General features: G+C 52.3%; 1 protein-coding gene across 4 annotated transcripts in view; it reads left to right on the top strand.

The window, feature by feature from the left end:
• Positions 1 to 1,496: 1,496 nt before the first annotated feature.
• STXBP1 (syntaxin binding protein 1) overlaps positions 1,497 to 21,719 on the top strand; it is a 67,365-nt gene continuing 47,142 nt past the window's right edge. For 2 of the 4 annotated variants that reach the window (XM_075905260.2, XM_075905261.2), the window contains exon 1: positions 1,497 to 2,077. In XM_075905260.2, coding sequence (XP_075761375.1) covers positions 2,041 to 2,077 — 37 coding nt within the window. In that variant the 5' untranslated portion in view covers positions 1,497 to 2,040. The remainder of the gene's footprint in view (positions 2,078 to 21,719) is intronic. The other 2 variants (XM_075905263.2, XM_075905262.2) reach the window with 2 other exon arrangements.

Consider the following 21,719-nt stretch of genomic DNA (forward strand, 5'->3'; position numbering starts at 1 on the left):
GGCTCCCCCATCAAAAATTATTGTCCACAGATGGTTTTATTGTGAAGCCATCTTCCCTACTCCCTCTGGGTGTCTGTCTGTCTTGTCCACATTCCATCTGACACGCCTCATCCTGCAATGTGTTGACCATGGGCATCTGTCCCTTTACTTGCACAGTTGCCCAAATGGGGCATTCATGGGCACAGACACATGCGATGCGGGAATCTAAGCTCACTGTCTGTTCTATGGCATGGGCCTGCCTAGTACGGGGTCACAAAATACACTAAGATGAAACAAAACAACAGCAGCAGATCTAGAAGCCCCGGCTAAGTTTGGGGCCCTATTGTGCTAGGTGATGTACAAATACCCAGCGAAATCCAGTCCTGCCCCAATGAGCCTACAATAGACCAGAGAAAGGGGAGGGAACATGGCATAACACATTGATGTGACTTTCCCAAGTTACACAGCAGGCACTGGAGCTGCACTGGGCGTAGAATCCAGGTCTCCTGACTTCCTACCGGTACTTTATTTGCTCACCAATTTATAGACCTAAAATCCAGGATCAGACACTTTGCGGAAAGTTCTTTGACTGACTCCACTGTGTAGATTTCTCTGCTGGTTGGCTCACTGCCCCTTCCATCTCTCTTACGTGAGGATGAGGAGGCTCTATCCTAGATGTCTGTGGGCTGGGGACTGATTACGGGGGGAGGGGCTTTGCCCATGGGCGGCGGGTATGCTAGGCAGGGGAAGGCTTTGCCTTCCCAAACCGCCAGCCTGGCCCTGCCCACACTCTGCCCCCCGAACACCTACCGTAGGCGCAATGGAGGCAGAGTTTTGCTGCCCCCAAGTGCCCGCCCTCCCCGGGTGAGGGAGAGGGGGTCTTGGCTCCTGTGGGGGCAGAGCCGGGTAGAAGGAGGGGCTGGGGGCAGGGCAAGCTCCCAGTCCTACTTCCACCCATGGCCGTGCCCCTGCAATGTAGGAGGAAGCCCAGGCTGGCTGAGCTAGAGTCTCCTCTCTCGCTGGATTTCCCCCATCTGGTCCCCTTTGATTTCCTCAGGGAGAAAAACAAACCGCAGCTCCAGGATGCAGTAAGGGCTAAAGTCCAGGGCTGCCTTTTGCCACCCACCCCTGTGTCTACAGACCTGAACATCATCCACCTTATGCACAGCCGGGGATACATCCAGCAATGACCTGAACATCATCCACCTTATGCACAGCCGGGGATACATCCAGCAATGACCTGAACATCATCCACCTTATGCACAGCCGGGGATACATCCAGCAATGACCTGAACATCATCCACCTTATGCACAGCCGGGGATACATGCAGCGATGCTCTAGCATCCGGAGGAGCAACTGGACTCTGCGTGTACTTCTCCCGCTCCCCCCCCAGAGAAGCAACAGCCCCCCCCCCCCACACTGAATGGTCAAAGCTGCCTTTCCCCTGCTGGGCTCTCGAGGCCGCGTTAAGCCGGGAGCCGGGAGCCGGGAGCCGGGGGCAGCAGCGGGCGGTGACAGGACGGGGCTGGGTGCGAGGCGATCCCGATCGGGCCGGTGCGCGCGGGGTGCGGATCCAGCCCGGGTCGCTCCAGTCCCTGCGCCAGGGCAGGAGCTGCGCCCCGGACCAGTCCCGGGGGGGAGGCCGCTAGCGCTGCGGCGGATGCAGGGCGGCTCCTGGGCTCGCTGCACCGTGGGGGCCCGGCCGGGAGCCCCGGAGGCAGGCAGCGGCGGCTCCCCGCGGCCGGGGGAGGCAGGGCGCGCAGTAGCCCGGCCCAGCTGGCCAGGGGGCTGAGCCGCAGCCCAGCCACGGCCGCTGCAGCAGCCCGCCGAGGCGATTGGTCGGCAAAGCGGTGACGTCCCGGAGCACCCTCCCCTCCCCTCCCCTTCTCCATCACCCCCCCCCCCCAGCTTCCCGGCCGCCCCCCCATCTCCTCCATCCTTCGCAGTCAGCTGAGAGCGAAGCCGCGCCAGCCTGCCGGGCAGAGGATTTGTACAAAGCCGAGAGGAGCAGCAGGAGAAGGGGGAGAGCAGCCCTCCCAACCCGAAGGCACCAGGGCACCATGGCCCCCATCGGGCTCAAGGCCGTGGTGGGAGAAAGTAAGAGGCTGCTTCTGTCCCCGCTTCTGGTGCCCAGCCCTTTCCTGGGCTGTGCGGTGGAGGCTGGATGGGGGGGGGGGGTGTCTCGAGGGGGAGGGTCTGGGAGATTAGATGAGCTCCGGAGGGGGTGTTGTGGTATGTGTGTATGTTGGGGGGGGGGGGCAGGATCTGATGGGGAAATAGACTGGAGTCTTGGTCATCTTTAGCTGAAGGAAATACAAATGGGGCGGGGGGGGGGGGATTGCAGATGCGCAATCGGGGATACATTCAGCAATCAATGGGCAGTCAGGATCAACGCCCAGGCGGGGAGGGGGCAGGGAAAGCAAATGAGAGGAAGCTGGAAAATGGGGGAGGGCGAGTTTGCTTGAGGGAGGGGGGCTGTTTGGATTATTCTGCAGTGCTGGGAAGGGAAGGCAGGCAGGCTGCTGTTTCCTTTCCCCAGGCTCTGGGCCCTAGTGGCTTTGTGTGATTATTCCAGTAAAAATAGGAATGCTATGAATTAATACAGACCCCCCCCTCCCCCGCAGAGCCTCAGGGCATGGGAAGGGGGAGGAGGCGTTTGGCAGGTGGGCTCTCTGCCCGAGGCCAATAATAAATACATGCACAGTGACAGGCTCCCAGTCCTGTTGTTCGCAGACAGGGGCTACGCTATTTTGCGCAGGCAGAGTAATCCTGCAGTGTCAGAGCAAAGCCTTCTGGATTCCTCCCCCACCCCATCCCACCCCCTGCAAAATCGAATGACACGGCCTAGGCAAGCTATACCCAGCTCTCCCTTCCCAGCAGGAATATTCTGCAAGGAGGCAGCGGGGATGGCGGCGGCCCAAAGAAATGGTTCAGCTAAAGGCTGGATCTTCTCTAGGTTTGGCGCAACTGGAGGATTTCTTTGTGCACTTGCTCTGATCTTTGTGTGGAGCATAAGCTCTTGTGCATGGAGCCAAGGTGCTGGTTTTGGTTCACAGCTGACCATCTCCAGATTTGGGGGGAAATCCTAAATTCCCCTCAAAGATGATGTTATTTTTAGTATCAAAACTAAGGGTCTTACAGGATTCAGAGCATCTGCAAGCCGGGCAGTGGGAAATTCCAGTACAGCAGGCCTGCATTCGTCAGGCCATAATAATTACCCTAGAAACTTTTATGCCTAAACAACTAACAACAAAAATGGTATAAAATGGTGGCAACTTCCTCCGAGTCCCTCTGTCTTGAATCACATACATCCGTGGCTCTCTGGAAAAGAATTCATCTTCAACAGAAACCTGGCAAAGTATGGCTTTAAAAATTCATCGTTTAGCTAGTTTTTATTTTGCTTAGCTGCAGGGATGGGAGAAATACACGTAAGGTGTAACAGTTTTGGATACAGAGAAAGCACGGCTGGAGCTATGTGCAGTAAGAAGACAGTGTCTTATTTAACAATCCTCCCCTCCACAGCATTGGCTCCAGGCTGCAGATGGTGTGGCGGGAGCAGGGTGGTGTGACTGTTTGGTGGGATGATCCCATTCGATTGATGTCCTGCTTTGTTCCAAGAAATCACCTGCCCAGAGAGCTAATAGACAGCTCTGCACCAGTCTCGCTCTGCTTGTGTTTCCCAGAAACCTGCAGCTCAGCATCTACTGCTCTGTCAGCTTGCACAGTGTGCTGGGAAGTCGTTTTGATATTTGAGTCAGGAAAAAAAAATCCTTTGGTTCCGCTGCTGCAAGATAATCCGATGGGGCGGGGGATGGAATTGAAAATGTTTTGCTGCAGTTAATTTGCTTGCGCTTGAATGTCCTCTTTCATTCGCTGGCGTGGGGGAAGTAGGTTATGAAACCGATGGGATGTCCAGTGTAGCACTGCGTTCCGTAACCAAACGTGCCTTAGAAAAATGAAAGGTCTCATCCTCTGTCAAAACTCCCAGTCATGAGCTAAATGGACCTTCTAGACCTTCCATTACTTGAACCAAGACCAGTAGCTGGAATACGATGGACTTTTTACACATTTTCTTTCTTTGCATGAAGACAATATGAACCATCACACATACACACACTTTCTTGTTCCAACTACAGTGAGGGACATTTGTCTGTAGGCAGCTCTTTATCCTTCAGGCTTTTATAACAAACTGCACAGTACCTGCCTCAACAGAGTCTTTCCAATATGCAAAAGAACCCGCAGCAGGGTATCCATCTAGCAGAAGACAAATTGAGAAATCTGCGTATCTATAATATTAATGGTAGGTTCTGTATCCCCCGGCAGGGAAATGCTGCATAGAGCACAGGAAGTTTGGACTCTGATTGTCCAGGAATTCCATGCTGTCTGACCATCGTTGGCTTCACTGGGGCTTGGGATTCTGCCTACAGGGAGCTCTCATTGTAGGATCAGGACCTTGGAGAGTTTGCTCTCAATCTCCTTGGAATGGTCCAGCCTAGGGATGCTAAATATCAGTTAACTGAATAGTCGATTAACCTCATGAATTCTGTACTCCCCGGGCGTAGGGCTGGCAGGCAGTGCGCTCTGGCCCCACTCCCGAGGAGCCCCCTGCCAGCAGCGCGGGGTGCCAGGCGGGAGCTGGTCTGTGAGGGGAGCCAGTTTAAAAACCAGCTCCCCTCACAGACTGGCTGCCTGTGGCCCCACGCTGCTGCCTCTGATACAGACTGTGTGAGGGTGCAGGGGAGAGCAGATGAGTTGGGGAGCATTAGCCTTCCCATTGCTCAGAAGGCCTCTTCATCCCATCCTCTGCCCATTCCCCGGACCTCTTATCCCGCCTCCATCATTTGATTCACTTCACTTGCTCTCGGCCTTTGGGTCCCTGTGTACATTGGGCCCGGAAGAGCTGACAGAGTAACAGCTATTTCAGGTCGTCGCCTCCCCCGCCAGGTGCTAGGCCATTTTCTTCCTCCCTAGGGCCGCTGGCAGCCTGCTCCTTCACGCCTCTTAGGCCTGTTGGACGGAAGCGGCAGCCTCTCCTCAGCTGACGTGGCGGAGGTCTCCCACCCAGCAGATGAGCGGTTCATTGCGCAGCTAGAGGAGAGCAGGCCGTAAATGCTGTAGCTCCATTACCCTCAGCAACTGCCCGCTCCTGGGATTTGCTCTTTCTCCTCTTTGCATTTAGATTCCCTGCTTGTTCTTTGTTTTTTTCCTTTAAAAGAAATGAACTTGTGCCACGCAGGAAATGCAAGGACTGAAATTAACACACAGTGTAGATCGGGACTGAGACCTTTTTTACATTGATTTAGGATCTTTCGAGACCTTTAGAAACCTGTGGCTGTCAGAAACAAGCCAATGTAACATCAGTGTCGATTCAAAGAGGCAGTCTAAAGGAAGATCTGAAGACACTTTTTGTATTAGAATGAAGAGAAGCCGTGTGTGAAGAGTCCCCTGTGTGCTTGGGAAATCTCCACCAAGATACCAGCAACCATACTGCCCATCTGTAGCATCCCCTATTTTAGCTTCCTTGTTTGATGTCTGACTGTATCTAGCATGGTGCGTGGCTTTTCACGTGAGTGTCACAAATACATTCCAGAGGGGCAGCGTGTTCATGCTAGTGGTGCTGTAGGACACTGAATTCTCAGTTTGGGATGTGTCAAAAAATGATCAAACCTTGGCTTCGTATGAGCGCTTTGAAAATCTGGCCTGAATTATGTTCAACAGGCTGAATCTTAGGCTGTGTCTAGACTGGCAAGTTTTTCTGCAAAAGCAGCTGCTTTTGCGGAAAAACTTGCCAGCTGTCTACACTGGCCACTTGAATTTCTGCAAGAACACTGACCTCCTACTGTCTGAAATCAGTGCTTCTTGCGGAAATACTATGCTGCTCCCGTTCCGGCAAAAGTCCTTTTGAGCAAAGCTTTTGCGCAAAAGGGCCAGTGTAGACAACTCAGATTTTTTTTGCGGAAAAGCGTGTCTAGTTTGCATGGAGGCTTTTCCGCAAAAAGTGCTTTTGCGGAAAAGCGTCCGTGCCAATCTAGACGCTCTTTTCCGCAAATGCTTTTAACAGAAATCTTTTCTGTTAAAAGCATTTGCGGAAAATCATGCCAGTCTAGATGCAGCCTTACAGTTTTGCCCCTCGGGTAGTCACTTGGCTTAGATTCTTGGAGGGGTTTTGTCTGGAAATGGGTGACAGGGGAGGGATCATGTGAGCATTACTTGTTGTGTTCCCTCCCTTTGGGACACCTGGAATTGGCCACTGTCGGCAGACAGGCTGCTGAGCTAGGTGCAGGAACGGCCCTAGACGAGCTGCCGGCAACTGGTGCCCTAGGAGAAACACGCGATTGGCGCCCCGGCCTCCAAAGTCCTCATTGACCATTTATCTTGGTGCCCTAGGCGATCGCCTAGTTCGCCTGAATTGACGGGCCACCACTGGCTAGCTGGACCTTTGGTCTGACCCAGTATGGCTGTTATGGGCTTAGGGCCCCAGTGTCTGCTGAAATCAAAGAGGTGACCAAATACCTTTTTATACCAGCGGTACCTTGCTGCCGTTGGGAGGGGAGAATCCTGATTTGCTCACATTTCACATCCACTTGCACGGGCTCATTTGACCCCCAAGGTGCAAGGCAGCGAGAACCTGCCCTTAAAGTCTCAGCGGGGAGAGATTCTACATTTGTCTGAGCCTCCCCCCAGTTCATGAGAGGTAGGAAAGGAAATTCTGGCTGTAGCGACACTGCTCAGCAGCGAAACCTGACGGTGCATCCTTCATTTATCAGACTTTTCTGGTTTAATTTGTTCTGCTCCCATTTCATTTTTACTTTTCCAACTGGAGTTTAAAAAAAGAGCGTCTCCCTCATGCTACACTCCCGCCCGGAGCTTGGCCGCAAGTCCAATGTTTTCCCTGGTGTTTCACACTTGTGAAGACCAGGACTTGAACAGGGTTCAAAAAAGAGCTAGCGAGATTCACGGAGGTTAGGACCATCAATGGCTATTAGCCAGGATGGGTCGGAATGGTGTCCCTCGCCTCCGTCTGGAAATGGGTGACAAGAGAGGGATCACGTGAGGATTCTCTGTTCAGTTCACTCCCTCTGGAGCATCTGGCATTGGCCACTGTGGGCATTGGCCACCTTTGGTCCAACCCAGTTTGGCCGTTCTTATGTAGCAATGTGCCCGGCCCGTTTCAGACCAGCCCAAGCCAAGCTGATGGCGGCTGCGATGGACACAGCGAGTTACCCTTATGATCAGATTTCCAAGTGCTCCGTGGCCATGAGTTGGGGCAGATTTCTCCCGACACATTGAGGGCTTTGGGAAATGCGCCCCTCCAGGCAGTGCTGCAGGGCGCATTAAGGAACTCCTGGCAGTGATCAAATCTATGGCACATTTGCACTGCTACCTGTGTGGGATCAAACATGTGGCCCTTCCTCCCTGCAGTGGCTCTTCAGGTTTGGCAATCTGGGGGGCAAGTCACGGGGTTGGAAAAACTGCTCCTGCTCCCCTCGATCTTGGTAGGAATTCTGCTGCTGAATTCAGTGAGAGCAGGATGGAGCCTATGCCCTGTTTCTATGGTAGGGATGTGTAATAGTACACCTGTGCCACCCTGCAGGTAGCATCTCAGGGACCAGGTATTAAAGGAGAGCGCTTTTAGGAATTTGAGATGTTATCTCAAAGGGCCTGCCCCATTAAGTCAAGGGAGCCTGCTTTACGCCTGTCCCTCCCTGCGGGAAATAATAATTTTAAGCCTAGAGAACATGGATTGCGCTAATTTCGGAGGCATATAAATGGTACAATCTATTACCTGTAGTTGTGTGTACACAATGGGGCCTCTCAGAAGCAATCAGCTAATGGACCTGCAAAACTCAGTTGCCTAGTCAAAGTGGGTCTTTAAGTAAAGATTGAACAAACATGTGCTGGAGATACATTAAGACAGGAATCGGGTATTTGGGGTGGTCCCCAAGCAGGTTAAGTGGCTGGTGATTCTGGGCCCAAGCGGCGCTCCGTTAGCGGCCCGCCTTCCAGACGTGCAGAGCAGCTGCCCTGTGAAAATCAAGCGAGAGAGGAAAGATGATCCAGTGACTGGGATGTTCACCTGGGACTTGGGAGATGGGGGTTCAGCTCCCTGCTTTGCCACCAACTTCCTGCATCATCTGGGGCAAGTCACTGGGATGGGGCTCGGGCACAGCCCAGACAAGAGGGGGGTAGAGTCCACTCTTACCCTGCAGCCTTGGCCACCTCAAATGCTTTCCTACAGTAATGCTGTCTCTGGGATAATGATAGTGAGCAACAAGCTTGCAGGTCACACCCTGAGTGTCTTTGCAGACCTACAGCCCTGGTTCAACAACACACCACTGTCACATTCTGGCTCGCACCAGCCTTGGTTACAACCAGCACAGTGATACTTCCAGCCTGGATTTCTCCAGAACCATGTGTTCAGCCCTCTTCTGGGCAGTGCAGAGATACCATAGGCTGCGTCGAGACACCCAAAGTGGCCGCTTTTGTGGAAAAACTTGCCAGCTGTCTACACTGGCTGCTTGAATTTGCACAAGAACACTGACGATCTGATGTAAGATTGTCAATGTTCTTGCGCAAATACTGTGCTGCTCCCGTTCGGGAAAAAGCCCTCTTGGGGCCAGTGTAGACAGCTCAGGACTGTTTTGCGCAAAAAAGCCCCGATGGCGGAAATAGCGATCGGGGCTTTCTTGCACAAAAGTGCGTCTAGATTGGCACGCACGCTTTTCCACAAAAAGTGCTTTTGTGCAAAAGCGTCTGTGCCGATCTAGATGCTCTTTTCCGCAAATGCTTTTAACGGAAAAACTTTTCTGTTAAAAGCATTTGCGGAAAATCATGCCAGTCTAGATGTAGCCCATAGGGTTGATTTGTTCCTCTAAAAACACAGAATCCACTAGCTTGCCAATTAACTGAAGTTAACAGTCATTTGAATTCAAACACAGCGCTAGTGGTTCAGATCAATAGTAGAACAAAATGCTTAATAATGGACATAGGTTAAGTGATGCCAAGTAAAAAGATTACAAGCCTGTGAAAGTGATCACTCACAATCTAGCAAGATGCAGGCTTGTTTCAAGATGCTTTCTCACCTATAATCATTTTCCAGAGACTTTAATGCCCCCTTTGGCTGAAGGACCCATCTTTCTCAGCATGCAAGAGCTCTGTTGCATTGGGTTTGGCTTTCTGTCCTTGCTTATGTCTTCCAAAGTTCAGTGACTTTGTTTCAAGAGACAGGCCGACCTCCTGCAAGTTTTCCCCTTCCTGTCAGCGTCCCATCCCCCTGCTAGTCTTCCGTGTAAATGGAGCTTGGTCACACCTGGCTTCATTTCATTGCAGACAGACACACAGACAGCTGCCATCCCTCCTGTTTCTCCCTTTGTTTGGTCAAAGCCTGGGAAGCCTACTGTCTTTCACAGTGTGTTGGAAATAATGCCTACGCGGGGAAAACATGTTCCTTTGTCTACGGCAAACCTGTTTACCAACTTCCCCTGGTATAGAATCATAGGATCCCAGGGCTGAAAGAGTCCAGCCCCCTGCCCAAAGCAGGACCAGCCCCAACTCAATCATCCCAGCCAGGGCTTTGTCAAGCTGGGACTTAAAAACCTCTAGGGATGGAGATTCCACCCCCTCCCTAGGAAACCCATCCCAGGGCTTCCCCACCCTCCTAGGGAAATAGTTTTTCCTAATATCCACCCTAGACCTCCCCCACTGTAACTTGTTTAAACACGTTGGCTGTGTCTAGACTGGCAAGTTTTTCCGCAAAATCATCTGCTTTTGCGGAAAAACTTGCCAGCTGTCTACACTGGCTTCTTGAATTTCCGCAAAAGCACTGACGATCTCATGTAAGATTGTCAGTGCTTTTGCGGAAATACTATACTGCTCCCGTTCGGGCAAAAGTCTTTTTCCGAAAAACTTTTGCACAAAAGGGCCAGTGTAGACAGCAGAGATTTGTTTTCAGCAAAAAAGCCCCGATCGCAAAAATGGCGATGGGGGCTTTTTTGCGGAAAAGCGCGTCTAGATTCGCCACGGATGCTTTTCTGCAAAAAGTGCTTTTGCAGAAAAGCGTCCTGCCAATCTAGATGCGCTTTTCCGAAAATGCTTTTAGCAGAAAACTTTTCTGCTAAAAGCATTTCCGAAAAATCATGCCAGTGTAGACGTAGCCATTAGGCATAATTCTAGCATGTATCCATAACCTTTAATACCATCACTTACGTACATCACACAAGAGTATTAATGATCAGGGAGTTGTTAGTTTTTAAATGATAAAGGTGTGTTTTGTTCCAAGATTACAATACTGTGTAGGGTGTGAATACACAGGTGCTTAATGTCACAGTCACTTACTCGGCCGGTGCCTCAGTTGCTTATCTGTACAATGGGGATAACAGCAGTACCCTATCTCCCAGGGGAATGACTACAGGGTGTTCAGATTCTACAGCAATGGAGTTCCCCACATTTGAAAAGTGGGAGCTGAATCACATCATACGATATGCATGTTATATGGGATGAGCACACCGTCTCGGGCTCTTTGTAAGACCTGAGGCTGAAGACCAAGCTGAGAACAGGCATCCCTTGGCACTGCTCATCTTGAAGTGTGTTACTGCTCTTGTGAACATGCTGCAACATGAGTGCCTAGCAAGTCTTTCCCATTGGTTGACAGCCACTGTTGGTAGCTGAACTGGGAGTATCCTCCCAGTCATATTCTTTGTCAGCCACACCAATTGTTCCTATGGTACCAGTCTTATTACAGGGGCACATTGGTTTACAACTTCCCTTCGCAATGTTCCTAATTTCCTTATAAGCTTCAAGGTATCTCTGTAGAATGACCACATGCAGAGAACAAGCTGTAGAGGTAAAATTAGACATTTTGAAGTAAATTCTGCCTTTGGTTATACCCAGGCTCTGCCCTGGAGTTAATATGGCATAACCGAGGGCTGGCGAATGCTGGGAATTTGCATCAGCATAGCTATGTCTCTCAGAGGTGTAAAAAATCCACACCCCTGTGAGTTGTTGTTAAGCCAACTTGGCCCCGGTATAGACAGTACAGCTGCTCCCCGACTTACGGCCACCTCCACTTACGACCATCCGCACTTACGACCAAAGCGGTCATAAATGCAGATCCGAGTTGTGAATGGCGATCCGCGCTTACGAATAGCGCGGTCGCCATGTAACTCAATAGGATCCAAGTTACGAACAGTTCGAGTTACGGACCAAGTGTTGGTCCATAACTCATTCGTAACTCGGAGAGTGGCTGTACTAGGTCGACAGAAGAATTATTCCATCGATTTAGGTAGTGCTTCTCAGTAGGGATGTTACATTTCTAGTAATTGACTAATTGAATAGTCGAGGCAGTTTGCATCAACTATTCGATTAGTCAATAGGGCACCTCTGCCTATGAAGTGTAGCAACAGCTCTAAGGGTGTTGCTACAACTCAAAGGCAAAAGAGCACAGGGCCAGCGGGGTCTTTCTGATAGAGGCAGAGGGAAAGGGAGGGTGGAAGGGGAAGCGACTAGTCAACTCGACTCTCTGATAAGCACTAGACTAGTTGTTCCCATCCCTACTTCTCAGTGACATTAACTATGGCAACTGGAGAACCCCTCCCATCGGTGTAGCCCATGCCTACACTGATGTGCTACCGCGATGTCATGGTAGCTGCTTAAACTCTAGACATACCCTGCGTGAGGAATTTATGCCACTGTTCTGAACAGCTCTACTGTTGCACCATCAATGTCAAATGGAGATTTGCCATTGATGCTAATGGCAGGAGGATCAGACACTCTGTCAAGCAAACTGTACTTATTTGAAAGGCTCAGTGAAAGATTGCTCTGCATGGCTGTTATACATAAAACACCCCGCCTCCTGGGGTGACATACAAGTTCTATTTCTTACAGGCCACCTCATGGCTAACTTTTAAATGATCCAGGCAGTCCCATCAGTGCCATGCAAATCACCCCAAGAGACAAATTAATTTGGAAAGAATGATGGATTGGAGGAAACACAGAAGATATCTGAGGAGCTGGCTGCAGCCTTATGATTTGTCCCCATCACTTATTTAAGACCTCACGTCTCATTGAAAAAGGGCGATCGATAAGAGAGGAGAAATCTTCACTCTTGGCCATTTGGATTAACAATTTTTTCTCTAGCATAAAGAAGTGGCATTGTCGTGGCTTGCATCCCCCCTGCTTCTTAATAAACAGACATTTAAGAGCAGCTTGGCCTGAAGATACCAGACACAAATTGGTGAGACCATGCAGGCATGTGTATGCTGATAACATCCAGCACTGTGGGATGAATGGACACCAAAAACATTTCTTCCATGACCTTAGTTATAGCCGCTTCCTCTGAGGCATCCAGTAGAACAGGTTCACCTTCATTTTGCAGGAAATAATTTAATGCCCCGGCATTAAAGAATTTATCAACAATCCTTCTCTGGTCCAGCCAAAAGGCACTTCACCAACCCGGGTTTCTTGGGCTGACACAGGGAGAGACTTATGTAGAACAGCTTTTGAAAGCAGCAGCCCTCTTTTTATCTGGCCTGCTGGCCTCTGATTGGCCTCTGCATACTCCAGGCCCTCTAGCCACTGGAGGACCAAGTATCGCTGGTTCAACCAGCAGCTGATCCAGGGAGGTCTTTCTAGTAGCTCCTGGAGGTATGAATGTGCTGCTTTTCCCTTCCAGGACAGCTTCCTAGGGCACCAAGGCAGCAGGACCTCCAGGAGAGGCTGTACATGGCTGGTACACCCTGTCCCCACAACCTGTGTCATTGCAGATAATAGGCTTGATCCGTCTCTTGGTTACAGTGGTGTGAAGCCAGAGTAGTTTCATTCACGTTATTGATGGACACACACGTGCTCCCACCTCTTGCCCGTGGGCAGCCCGAGAGGAAGTTCATCAGAGCGCCTAGTTTCGCCGCTTCCCAACGCTGCGGGAGAGCCGCATAGCCCACACCGGGCCCCGAGTGTTTCCCCAGGCTGGGCCCAGGACACACTGGTTGGGGGGGGGGGGGGGGATTGTGGCTGTTGAAAGGGTTCATTTAATCATGGCATGTGGTCCCAAGTGAGATGCCTCCTCCCAGTCCTGGTACCTGACACTGGCAGGTACCAGAAGGCATCCGAAACTCAAGGGGCTGATCTGGTGCAGCAGGGGCTCGGCTAGCCCTGCCCAGCAAAGGACAGGGTGTACAGAAATCTGAACCAAACCACCTCGTCCCCAGCCTGCAGGCTACTTTCAGCCACATGTGTGAGAGAGCAGCTCTGCTTGGGCAAGTCACGGCACCCCCGTGCCTCAGTTTCCCCACCTGTCTGATGGGGATAACGCTACTGCACTTCTTGGCGATGCGCTTTGAGGGCTGTGGATGGAAAGCGCCACAGAAGAGCTAGGCTTTGCTGCTGTTACTATTCCAGATACTGGGGGGGGAGGGAAGAGCTGGTGCCTGGCACTGCCCAACACAAAAGGGTGCGTTCGAGCGGGGCGGTGCAGCCGCTAGGGGAGTGCACTGACCAGCCCAGCAGCCATAGAGGGGCACTTTGCGACAGAGCCGGTGGATGGTGAAGTCAGTTTATGGGGCTGCCCCGAACGACTGACCTATCTATCCCTGTCGCTGGGCAGGAGACGCAGCGTCGTGCCCAGGCCTGCTGAGCTGGGGGCAGAGGAAACTTCTTGCTGGGCTCCAAGGCTGGCAGGTGACTGCCGGAGACAGCCGCCCGCCTGCAGCCAGCAGGGACCGGCCTGGCTGCACTCGGTGCAGAGAGGACTCTGCCGGGGCTGCAGCGAGAACCCCTCGCCCTGCCAGCTTGTTCTCTCCAAACCTGCATCTTCAGGCAGCTGCTCATGCCAGGCCTAGGCCCCCACGGACAAAACGAGACCCGCAAAGGGTCCAAATGGCTCCTGCCAGGCAGTGCTGAGCCAGGGGATAGGAAGCATCTTCTCCAGCAACCTCCCGCCAACCAACCACCTGCTCCGGACACGGCGACGCGCCTTGGCCGGGCAGGGCGGGCTGTTGAGGAGGCTCCGACTGAGGGGCAAGTCCAGCAATACCCCAAGGGCAGCCGGGGCATAGCCCCCTTGGCATCCTCGGGCCCTGGCACCCCTGCCCTGCCAGCTGCTTGGCTGCTGGCCTCCCGCCGCTGCTCGTCCTCTTTCTGCGTCCCCAGTTCCTGTTCTGGCCTGTGTCCATGGGAGCTCGTGGAATGGGGAGCGGGGGGGAGGAGTGAGGGGCAGGGGCAGTGGGTACGCAGCAAAGGGCATGGCTGCAGGTGTGTGTGTGTCTGGCCGTGGGGTTCCACAGAGCCTCAATCTCTGCTCGGACTGTCTCACTTCCCTTCCCCCCACGCCCTGGGCAGTGCCAGCCCGAGGCAGCCCCTCAGTCCGGGCGTGCCCTGCCAGCCCAGCAGGAGAGAGGCCCGTTCCCATGAAAAGATGCCCAGCAGCCGGGGTGGGAGGCGGGGCAGCTCTGGGAGGGGAAAGGTGCTGCTGACTCAGGATGGGCCAGGCCTCTGCCCACACAGCCAGGCCTACAGCCCCACCATGGGCCAGGCTCCTGCTCCTGGAGCCGCTGCAGTGCCTGGCCCCAGACACATCCGCAGTGCTACCCGGGGCAGAGGGATGGGGGGCAGGGAGATGAATCAGCTCAGTGGGGAAAGGGGGCGGGGCTGTTTTGGAGGGGAGGAGACCGCCTGCCTCGGGCAGTTTGTATGAGGCTGGATTCAGCTGGAGGCTAGTGGAGTAAACTCCCCTTTACCCAGAGGGCAGGGCTGCCATGGCCATACCTGTGCAGAAGCCACAGGGCGAATTCACCTCCTTGGAGACTGCGGCTCCGAAGCATTCGTTGGCCAGGAAATCTGGAAAACCTTGGGTGTGTCTCCGCTGCCGCCGCTGCCGCTCTGCTTGCTGGAGAGGCAGGCAGCATGGCCAGGGTCCCTGGCAGCTACCCTTCCCCCTCAGGTCAGGGTCACAGGAAATGGTTCGAGACCCGCTTCCCACTGGCCAAGCCCAAGGGGCTTCTCCTCGACAGCATCTGTTCCGAAGTGGGCGTGATTCCCAGCTCTGCCCAAACCCCAGCCGAGCTCACAGCTGTTCCCCCCTCCAGCTGAGGCAGCCCCCAGCTCTGCGCCCGGGCTGGCTGGAAAGTCTGCAGTGCAGGCTGATGGGCGAGATGGATTTTAGCATAGTGGCTCATGGGGAGCTGCAGGCTCGCTCAGTGCAGTCTCCTGGGCCCCCCGGAAGCTGTGCCGCCCTGCTGGGGGTTTTAGCTCCATAACAACCCCTCCCTCCCCCCCGCCGGGGACTCCAACAGAAACAGGGAGAGCTTCCCCTCACGCTAACCCTCTTTCAACCCTCGCCCCTGCCCAAGGAGGCCAAGGTCGTTGTGCCAGCTTACACGAGTGCTGAGTTGTCCCCTGCCACTCCCACCCTTGCCCTTTAGCAAAGAGCCAGCCAGGAACGTGAAGGGTCCTTTTACCCGGCAGCCCCACTACGGCCCCAGCTGCACAGACAGGCCCCTGGGACTCCTCAGCGCTTGCTCACATCTAACAGATCTGTGCTTCCTGGATCCCAGCTGCAGCCACTCCGCCCCCACGGAAAGAGACTGGAGCTCTGTGTCCTTTTTGCTATTCAAGGGAGAGAACCTGGGGGGCAAAGCCAGCCAGGAGCCAGAGGCCTAACCTGCAGCACTAGGGAATCCGCTCCCCTTCCAGGGAGCACCTGCCACTCTGTGCCTCAGTTTCCCCATCTGTAACTTAGCGATGCACTTTAACCGCTCTACTCCAGGTGTCCCTAATGCAGGAACACCAGTGGTGAGGAGGAAGTGACTCCCCCACAGCTGGGGGAACCACAGCAGAGCCATGTGTGCCCCTGGGAGTGGGGTGCCAGTAAGCACCTCGCTCATGCCCAGATCCTGCAGCACCCTCCCGGGCCTGGCAAAATCTTTAATCTGGCAAAGCCTATTTCCCCACATCAAAGAGGTTCAAATGTAGTGCTGCCTCTTGTACAGCACCTCGGCATCCTAGTTGTGCCAGGCAGCAGCCCAGAGCACTGGAATGGGCCCAGGAATCCAGAGCCGGAGCTGAAATGGCTGATCCAGTGGCTGTAGGCAGGTCGGATACATGCAGAACTAAGGCTCCTCCTGGGCACGTCGCTCTCCAGAGGTTTTTGTCACCTACGGCTTAATGAGTAAATAATCCACCGACGTCAGTGCTGATGAAATCCGCTGAACAGGGAGCCCTGGGGACCAGAGAGGGCTCTGCGTCCGCACAGGAGACGATGCAGCCCAGGGAACGCGCTGGCTCAGGGTTCTGACCCTTTTCTGATGCCTGATTCGCATGGAGGACGGCCAGCGGCTGCCACCAGCTGATGGAGTTACTCCTGGAGCTGCAGAGGCAGACGCCTGGACTATGGTCTGGGGATTTGTCCCACACTGGTGGCTGGTGCCCTACCTCGTGGCTGGGCGTGGCATAGCTGCAGCTCTCTAGCGCCCCCTGCTGATGATCACTGCTGTCCCACGCTAGTCTGCCTCTTCTGGGACTCAGCCCTGCAGCCATCACCTCATGATTTAGCTGCACCTCCTCCAAAGGTCACAAAGTCCGATCCCTAAGGAGTCCAGTGTCCCTACATCTGGTCTTTGGCCACAACGCTGGGCTCCATGGTATTTGCACTGCTCTGCCCGGAGCGTTCAGTAGCGCTCATTCCCCTCACTGGCCCTTTGGCTGGTAGGGGAACCCGGCCCATCGACGACATTAGAGCTCAGTCCAGGGACCTATCTCCAGCAGCCACAGTTTGCTCCACAAGTCTCCGTGCTGCCGCCTCCCTGGACCTCTTCCTACCATAGCCCCCTCATGTCACCCTCCTGCCAGGGCCAGGGCTGTCCCCGAGAATCCCCAATAAATCCCACGACAAAGGTACCAACTTCGGCCCTCTTCAATTTTGATTGTTCATCTCTCTTACATTTCCCTTGTGTCTCCACTGAACACCTCCCCCAGCTCGTGCCCTGGGAGTTCAGCCCCATGCCTTTGATCCAGGCTCCCCACTTGCTGCTGTGGGTCTCCCCGAGCCTCCTGCATACAGAACCAGATGCCAGCGCCAACTCTCCCCTGGACTCCCCTAGTCACTCCACTCCACTCCACTCTCCTCATAGTCCCCTTTGCTTTGTACCAGCCACCCAGCTCCTCCCCAGCTGGGTTTATCCTTAATTGGGTCTGGCCCAGCCCCCAAGTGCAACCAGGTGAGCTAATTGGCCTCGCTTACTCCCTGGCTCTGAAAGAGTGAGCAGATGGAGCATATGGGATTGTCATAGGTGCCCATGTAAAGGGTGAGGTGGTTGTTCAGCCACCTGGCCCCCTCAGCTCTGGGCCTCCTTGCTCAGGTTGTCCACTAGGGCCACATTTGTGGTGATGTGGACACTTGTCCACTAGAGACTGAACGGGAAGCGCTAATTTATTGCATGTCAGCTGTTGGGAAGTCACCAGGTGGTGGTAACTGTCAGTCACTGCAGAGATGGGCTGGATTTGAACCTGTGGCCCAGGGGAATCTCTGCAGATGTCTCAACAAATTGTTAGCGTAACCTTAGGCAGGCTAGACTTCAGCGCCCTTCTCCAGTGTCTTAAAAGCCCAACTCCCATAGAAAAGTAGCTAGAGACCCAGAGTTTAGCCTCTACGGATTTTCACCGAAGATTGCACAGGGTCAGCCGCTTGAGGTCCCAAAAGGAACTAAATACATTAAATAACTTTATAAATTTTATAAACAAAACCTTGTTTTTACAACAGAATACAGCTACTTTACCACCCACAAACATTAGCTGCAGTTACAATAAACATAAAGAAAAAACCAAAAGTAACATTTGAACCATTCAGTCCCCACAAATCAGAACCCGAGAGACCCCACAAGCTTAGGTTTAGTTCACCTGTGTCTCAGTTACTGTCTCCGAACCCCAGATCTTCAGAATCGGCTGAGTCTGAACCATCTTCCCTCCACTGCTTGCAGGAATCCTCAGCTGAAATCCAGGCAGACTTTTCCTCTGCTGGGGATCCCTGCGATCCAGCCACTCACTGGTTAACCAGTCACTCAGTTGAGTCACAAATATACTGATTGTAAGAAAACCCTGTTACAAGAAAATACAAAACTGGAGAATAGCGAGGTAGAAATGACACTTTCCCCGTTGCTATGTAGAAAGAACGGCTGATGAATCACAGGAGCTGAGAAATTTAACTAGACAGCTAGGTTGAAATCAAACCAGCATTCCAAGCGTGCAATTAAAACAGGAGAAGTTATTTCTCCTTACTGCAGTTAACACTGCCCATGCTCCCTGGTAGTTAGCAATAGCACTAACCTGCTGCAGAGCAAGGGCCGGCAGCCTGCTTTCTGCTCCTGACTCAGCTTCTCTCAACTCACCCAGGGCACCCTGCCTGAGCTGCCCAGCAAGAGGGACAGAACCATTGGAGCAGACCCCAAACTACCATCCCCATTTCCAGGAGCTGCTGGGTGTGGGGTGCTAACTCTGCCCAGCACCTAAGCCCCAGACACAACTCACTCCTCCCACTCTTCATGGGTCTCTTAAAGAGATATCTCCCCATTAGCACATATCCATTTGGCAGAAATATGTTTCAGGGCTGGTCAGGTCTTCTGATCCTGCTACTTGGTTGGACAGGACCCTGTTTCACTTGTTGGGCAAGACCCCTAGAAGATAGCGTGATGCTCTCACAAATTCCCCCTAGCCTCTACTCTCCCCCTCTCCCAACACACATAAAAGCCAAGTGGCATGGGTATAGATTGCCCAGGACTTATGGTATCAGTTCTTTCCCAGGCCAGACCACAAGCAGAAAAAGCTTCTAAGGCAAGCAGATACTGAATACATCCAGCCTACATTTAAATCCATTAATTATTAAGCCAATTTTTATTACAAGGCCTCAGCAGAAGAAAATTCCACATGGTGTCTGTAGGCTTTACTGTGCTGCGGTTTAATACATCACTATGGGAACTTGGATGGAAATGCAACAGTTTCAATATATTTACTGGTCTCCATGTAGTAATTAGTAGACATCTATTTATCTTGGATCCCAGGACCATGTTATCTGAGCATCTCACAACAGCCTGGGAGGCAGGACAGTGCTATTATACTTGTTGCACAGAGGGGGAACTGAGGCATAGAGAAGCTAAGAGACATGCCTAAGGTGACACAGCATGTCTGTGGCAGAGCAGTGAATTATACACAGGTTTCTGAAGTCCCAGAGAAGCACCCTACCCATTATGTCAGGCTGTCCGCATGACAGAGCTGGGTGTGGGTATCCATTTTAAGGCAGCAGGATAAGCTGCAGGACAAGACTTGGGCACACGAGCAGGCTGGGTGTGTGACTTGAACGGTTTATGACGGCATGACATTTGGCATTGCCCAAAGCACTGAGCTCCTCGCTTTCCCAAGTGCTACTAGCCACCCAAATGATTGTTGTAGGGTCCTGTCAAATAGACTATCCCAGCCCACAGCACTGGGATCATGGCACGAGTAGAGCAGCGCTTCCTCTCGTTTTACTGCAGTGGATGCCAATCAACCATGATCATAATTTGTGAACAACAGGCATTATTTGCCGTACCATCTTCCTCCCAGGCAGCGTTTTACAGCATGAATATTATAGCTGGGGAGTCCTGCAATATTTTTACCCATGTCCATGATTCTAGACTTCCACTCATTTAGCACCTGAAAGCCAAAGCACTTCAACAAGCAGCCATGATCTATTGGGGCCACTACCTAAAACCCCACAGCTGTTTAGGAGGTCCCACAGTAACACTGCAGGGCAGAGAGTGAAAGTTTGTCTTTTATGTCTGCCTTAGAATGGGGAGGTTAGGCTTCGTTGACATGGTGCCAAAACTCCACGTCTACACTGGCGCGTTCTCACACAAAAACTCTTCCAGAAGAGAGCGTCTGCACTGGCATGTGCTTTTGCGCAAGAGCATCCATGCCAGTGTGGACGCTCTCTTGTGCAAGAAAGCTCCAATGGCCATTTTAACCATCGGGCATTCTTGCGCAAGAAATTCATGTTGCCTGTCTACACTGGCCTCTTCAGGAAGAGCTCTTGCGCAAGAGGGCTTATTCATAGACTTTAAGACTTTAAGGTCAGAAGGGACCATTATGATCATCTAGTCTGACCCCCTGCACAGTGCAGGCCACAAAATCTCACCCACCCCCTCCTAGAATAATCCTCTCACCTATATCTCAGATATTGAAGCCTTCAAATACTTTGAAGACCCCAAGATGCAGAGAATTCTCCAGCTGTGATCTGCACCCCATGCTACAGAGGAAGGCAAAAAACCTCCAGGGCCTCTGCCAATCTACCGTGGAGGAAAATTCCTTCCCGACCCCAAATGTGGCGATCAGCTAAACCCTGAGCATGTGGGCAAGACTCACCAGCCAGACACCCAGAAAGTTTTCTATAGTAACTCCTATCATCCTGAGCGGGAGCGTCAGAGTGCTGGTGCAAGAAGCCCCGATTTCATACATTAGAACGTCAGTGTACTTACGCAAGAACACGCGGCCAGTGTAGACAGGCAGCAAGTTTTGGCGCAAGAGCGGCCACTTTGGCGCGAGATCGCACCAGTGTAAACACAGCCCCAGAGATTTCAGTGGTGCAGGGAGGTAAGAAGATATCACAAGCTTTTCATTCTTGGCCTCTGTTTCCTGGCTCATATAGAACCAGGCACCTCTCGTAGCAAAGCAAAATGGCCCTATGGACTCAGAGGGGAGAGGACCAGAGCTGGGTTACTCCCAGATTTTCCTTCTTTGTGGGAAATTCTATGAGTTTGAAAAGAAACTCCATTCCAACATGGAACACGAGCAAAAGAAAAGGGACATTTCCTGTGAGGTGAAATTCTGAAAATAATCATTTTGGCTCGATTGAAATGGTCTGATACAATCAAACTGTTTTGTTCCAAGAAGTCATTTCAAAATGGAAAATGGGAAGGATCCATTCAGAGAAGGTAAGAATGTTTGGAACATTCCAGTCTGATTTTTTCACATGAAATGTAGTCCAAACGGACATTTCTGCGACATTTCATTTGACATGATTCAGCAGTTTCCAAAGTAATAACCTTGCATCAGAACATTTTCAGCCAGCTCTAGAGAGATCCCCTTCCAGGGAATCATCTTCTGTCCCCCTTTCTGCCTCGTGCTGCTCTCCCCTGGTTAACTCCTGTCCACATACCAATCTTGCTGAGCTGTTTGCTGGTAAGTATGTCTCACTCATGTACTTCATTATATAGATGTTAGGGCTGGACTGTGGCACAAGGCCACATTCTAATCCAGAGCTGGGTACATTGCAGTTAGGCAATGAGTGAATGGTACATCTAGTTTGCAAAGGGTTCCTTTGGGAAGAAAGGCCAGTGTGAGACACAACTGTTCCCTTTGTATGGAAAGAATGACTTTGCTCGAGGATGGTCTTGTGTTGGTGTGGTTTTATCGCTCCTCCTCCCAGAGTCGGGACGGAATTCCTTGTTTGTAAAGTTGACCATTTCCTTGGCATGTCTAAAGGGCTTTGGCCTGGCGCTGTTGTCTGGACCTTGTGCAGTAGGCGCCCATAGGCTACCCACTGCCTGTTGGTTCAGAATGAAAGCTAATAAATAGAGATATTAATCCAGAGGCCAAGATTTCAAATGTGATTTTGGGTGTGTCTGTTTTTCTGGGGGCAGGTGCTCAGTGCTTTAAGGTCTCTTGCATTGGTCATCCTAAATTACTAGTGACTTCTGGTTCTGCGCTTCAGTTCTTT

Source organism: Pelodiscus sinensis, chromosome 23, assembly GCF_052426305.1.
Source record: "Pelodiscus sinensis isolate ZL-2025 chromosome 23, ASM5242630v1, whole genome shotgun sequence".
Taxonomy (NCBI): Eukaryota; Metazoa; Chordata; order Testudines; family Trionychidae; genus Pelodiscus; species Pelodiscus sinensis.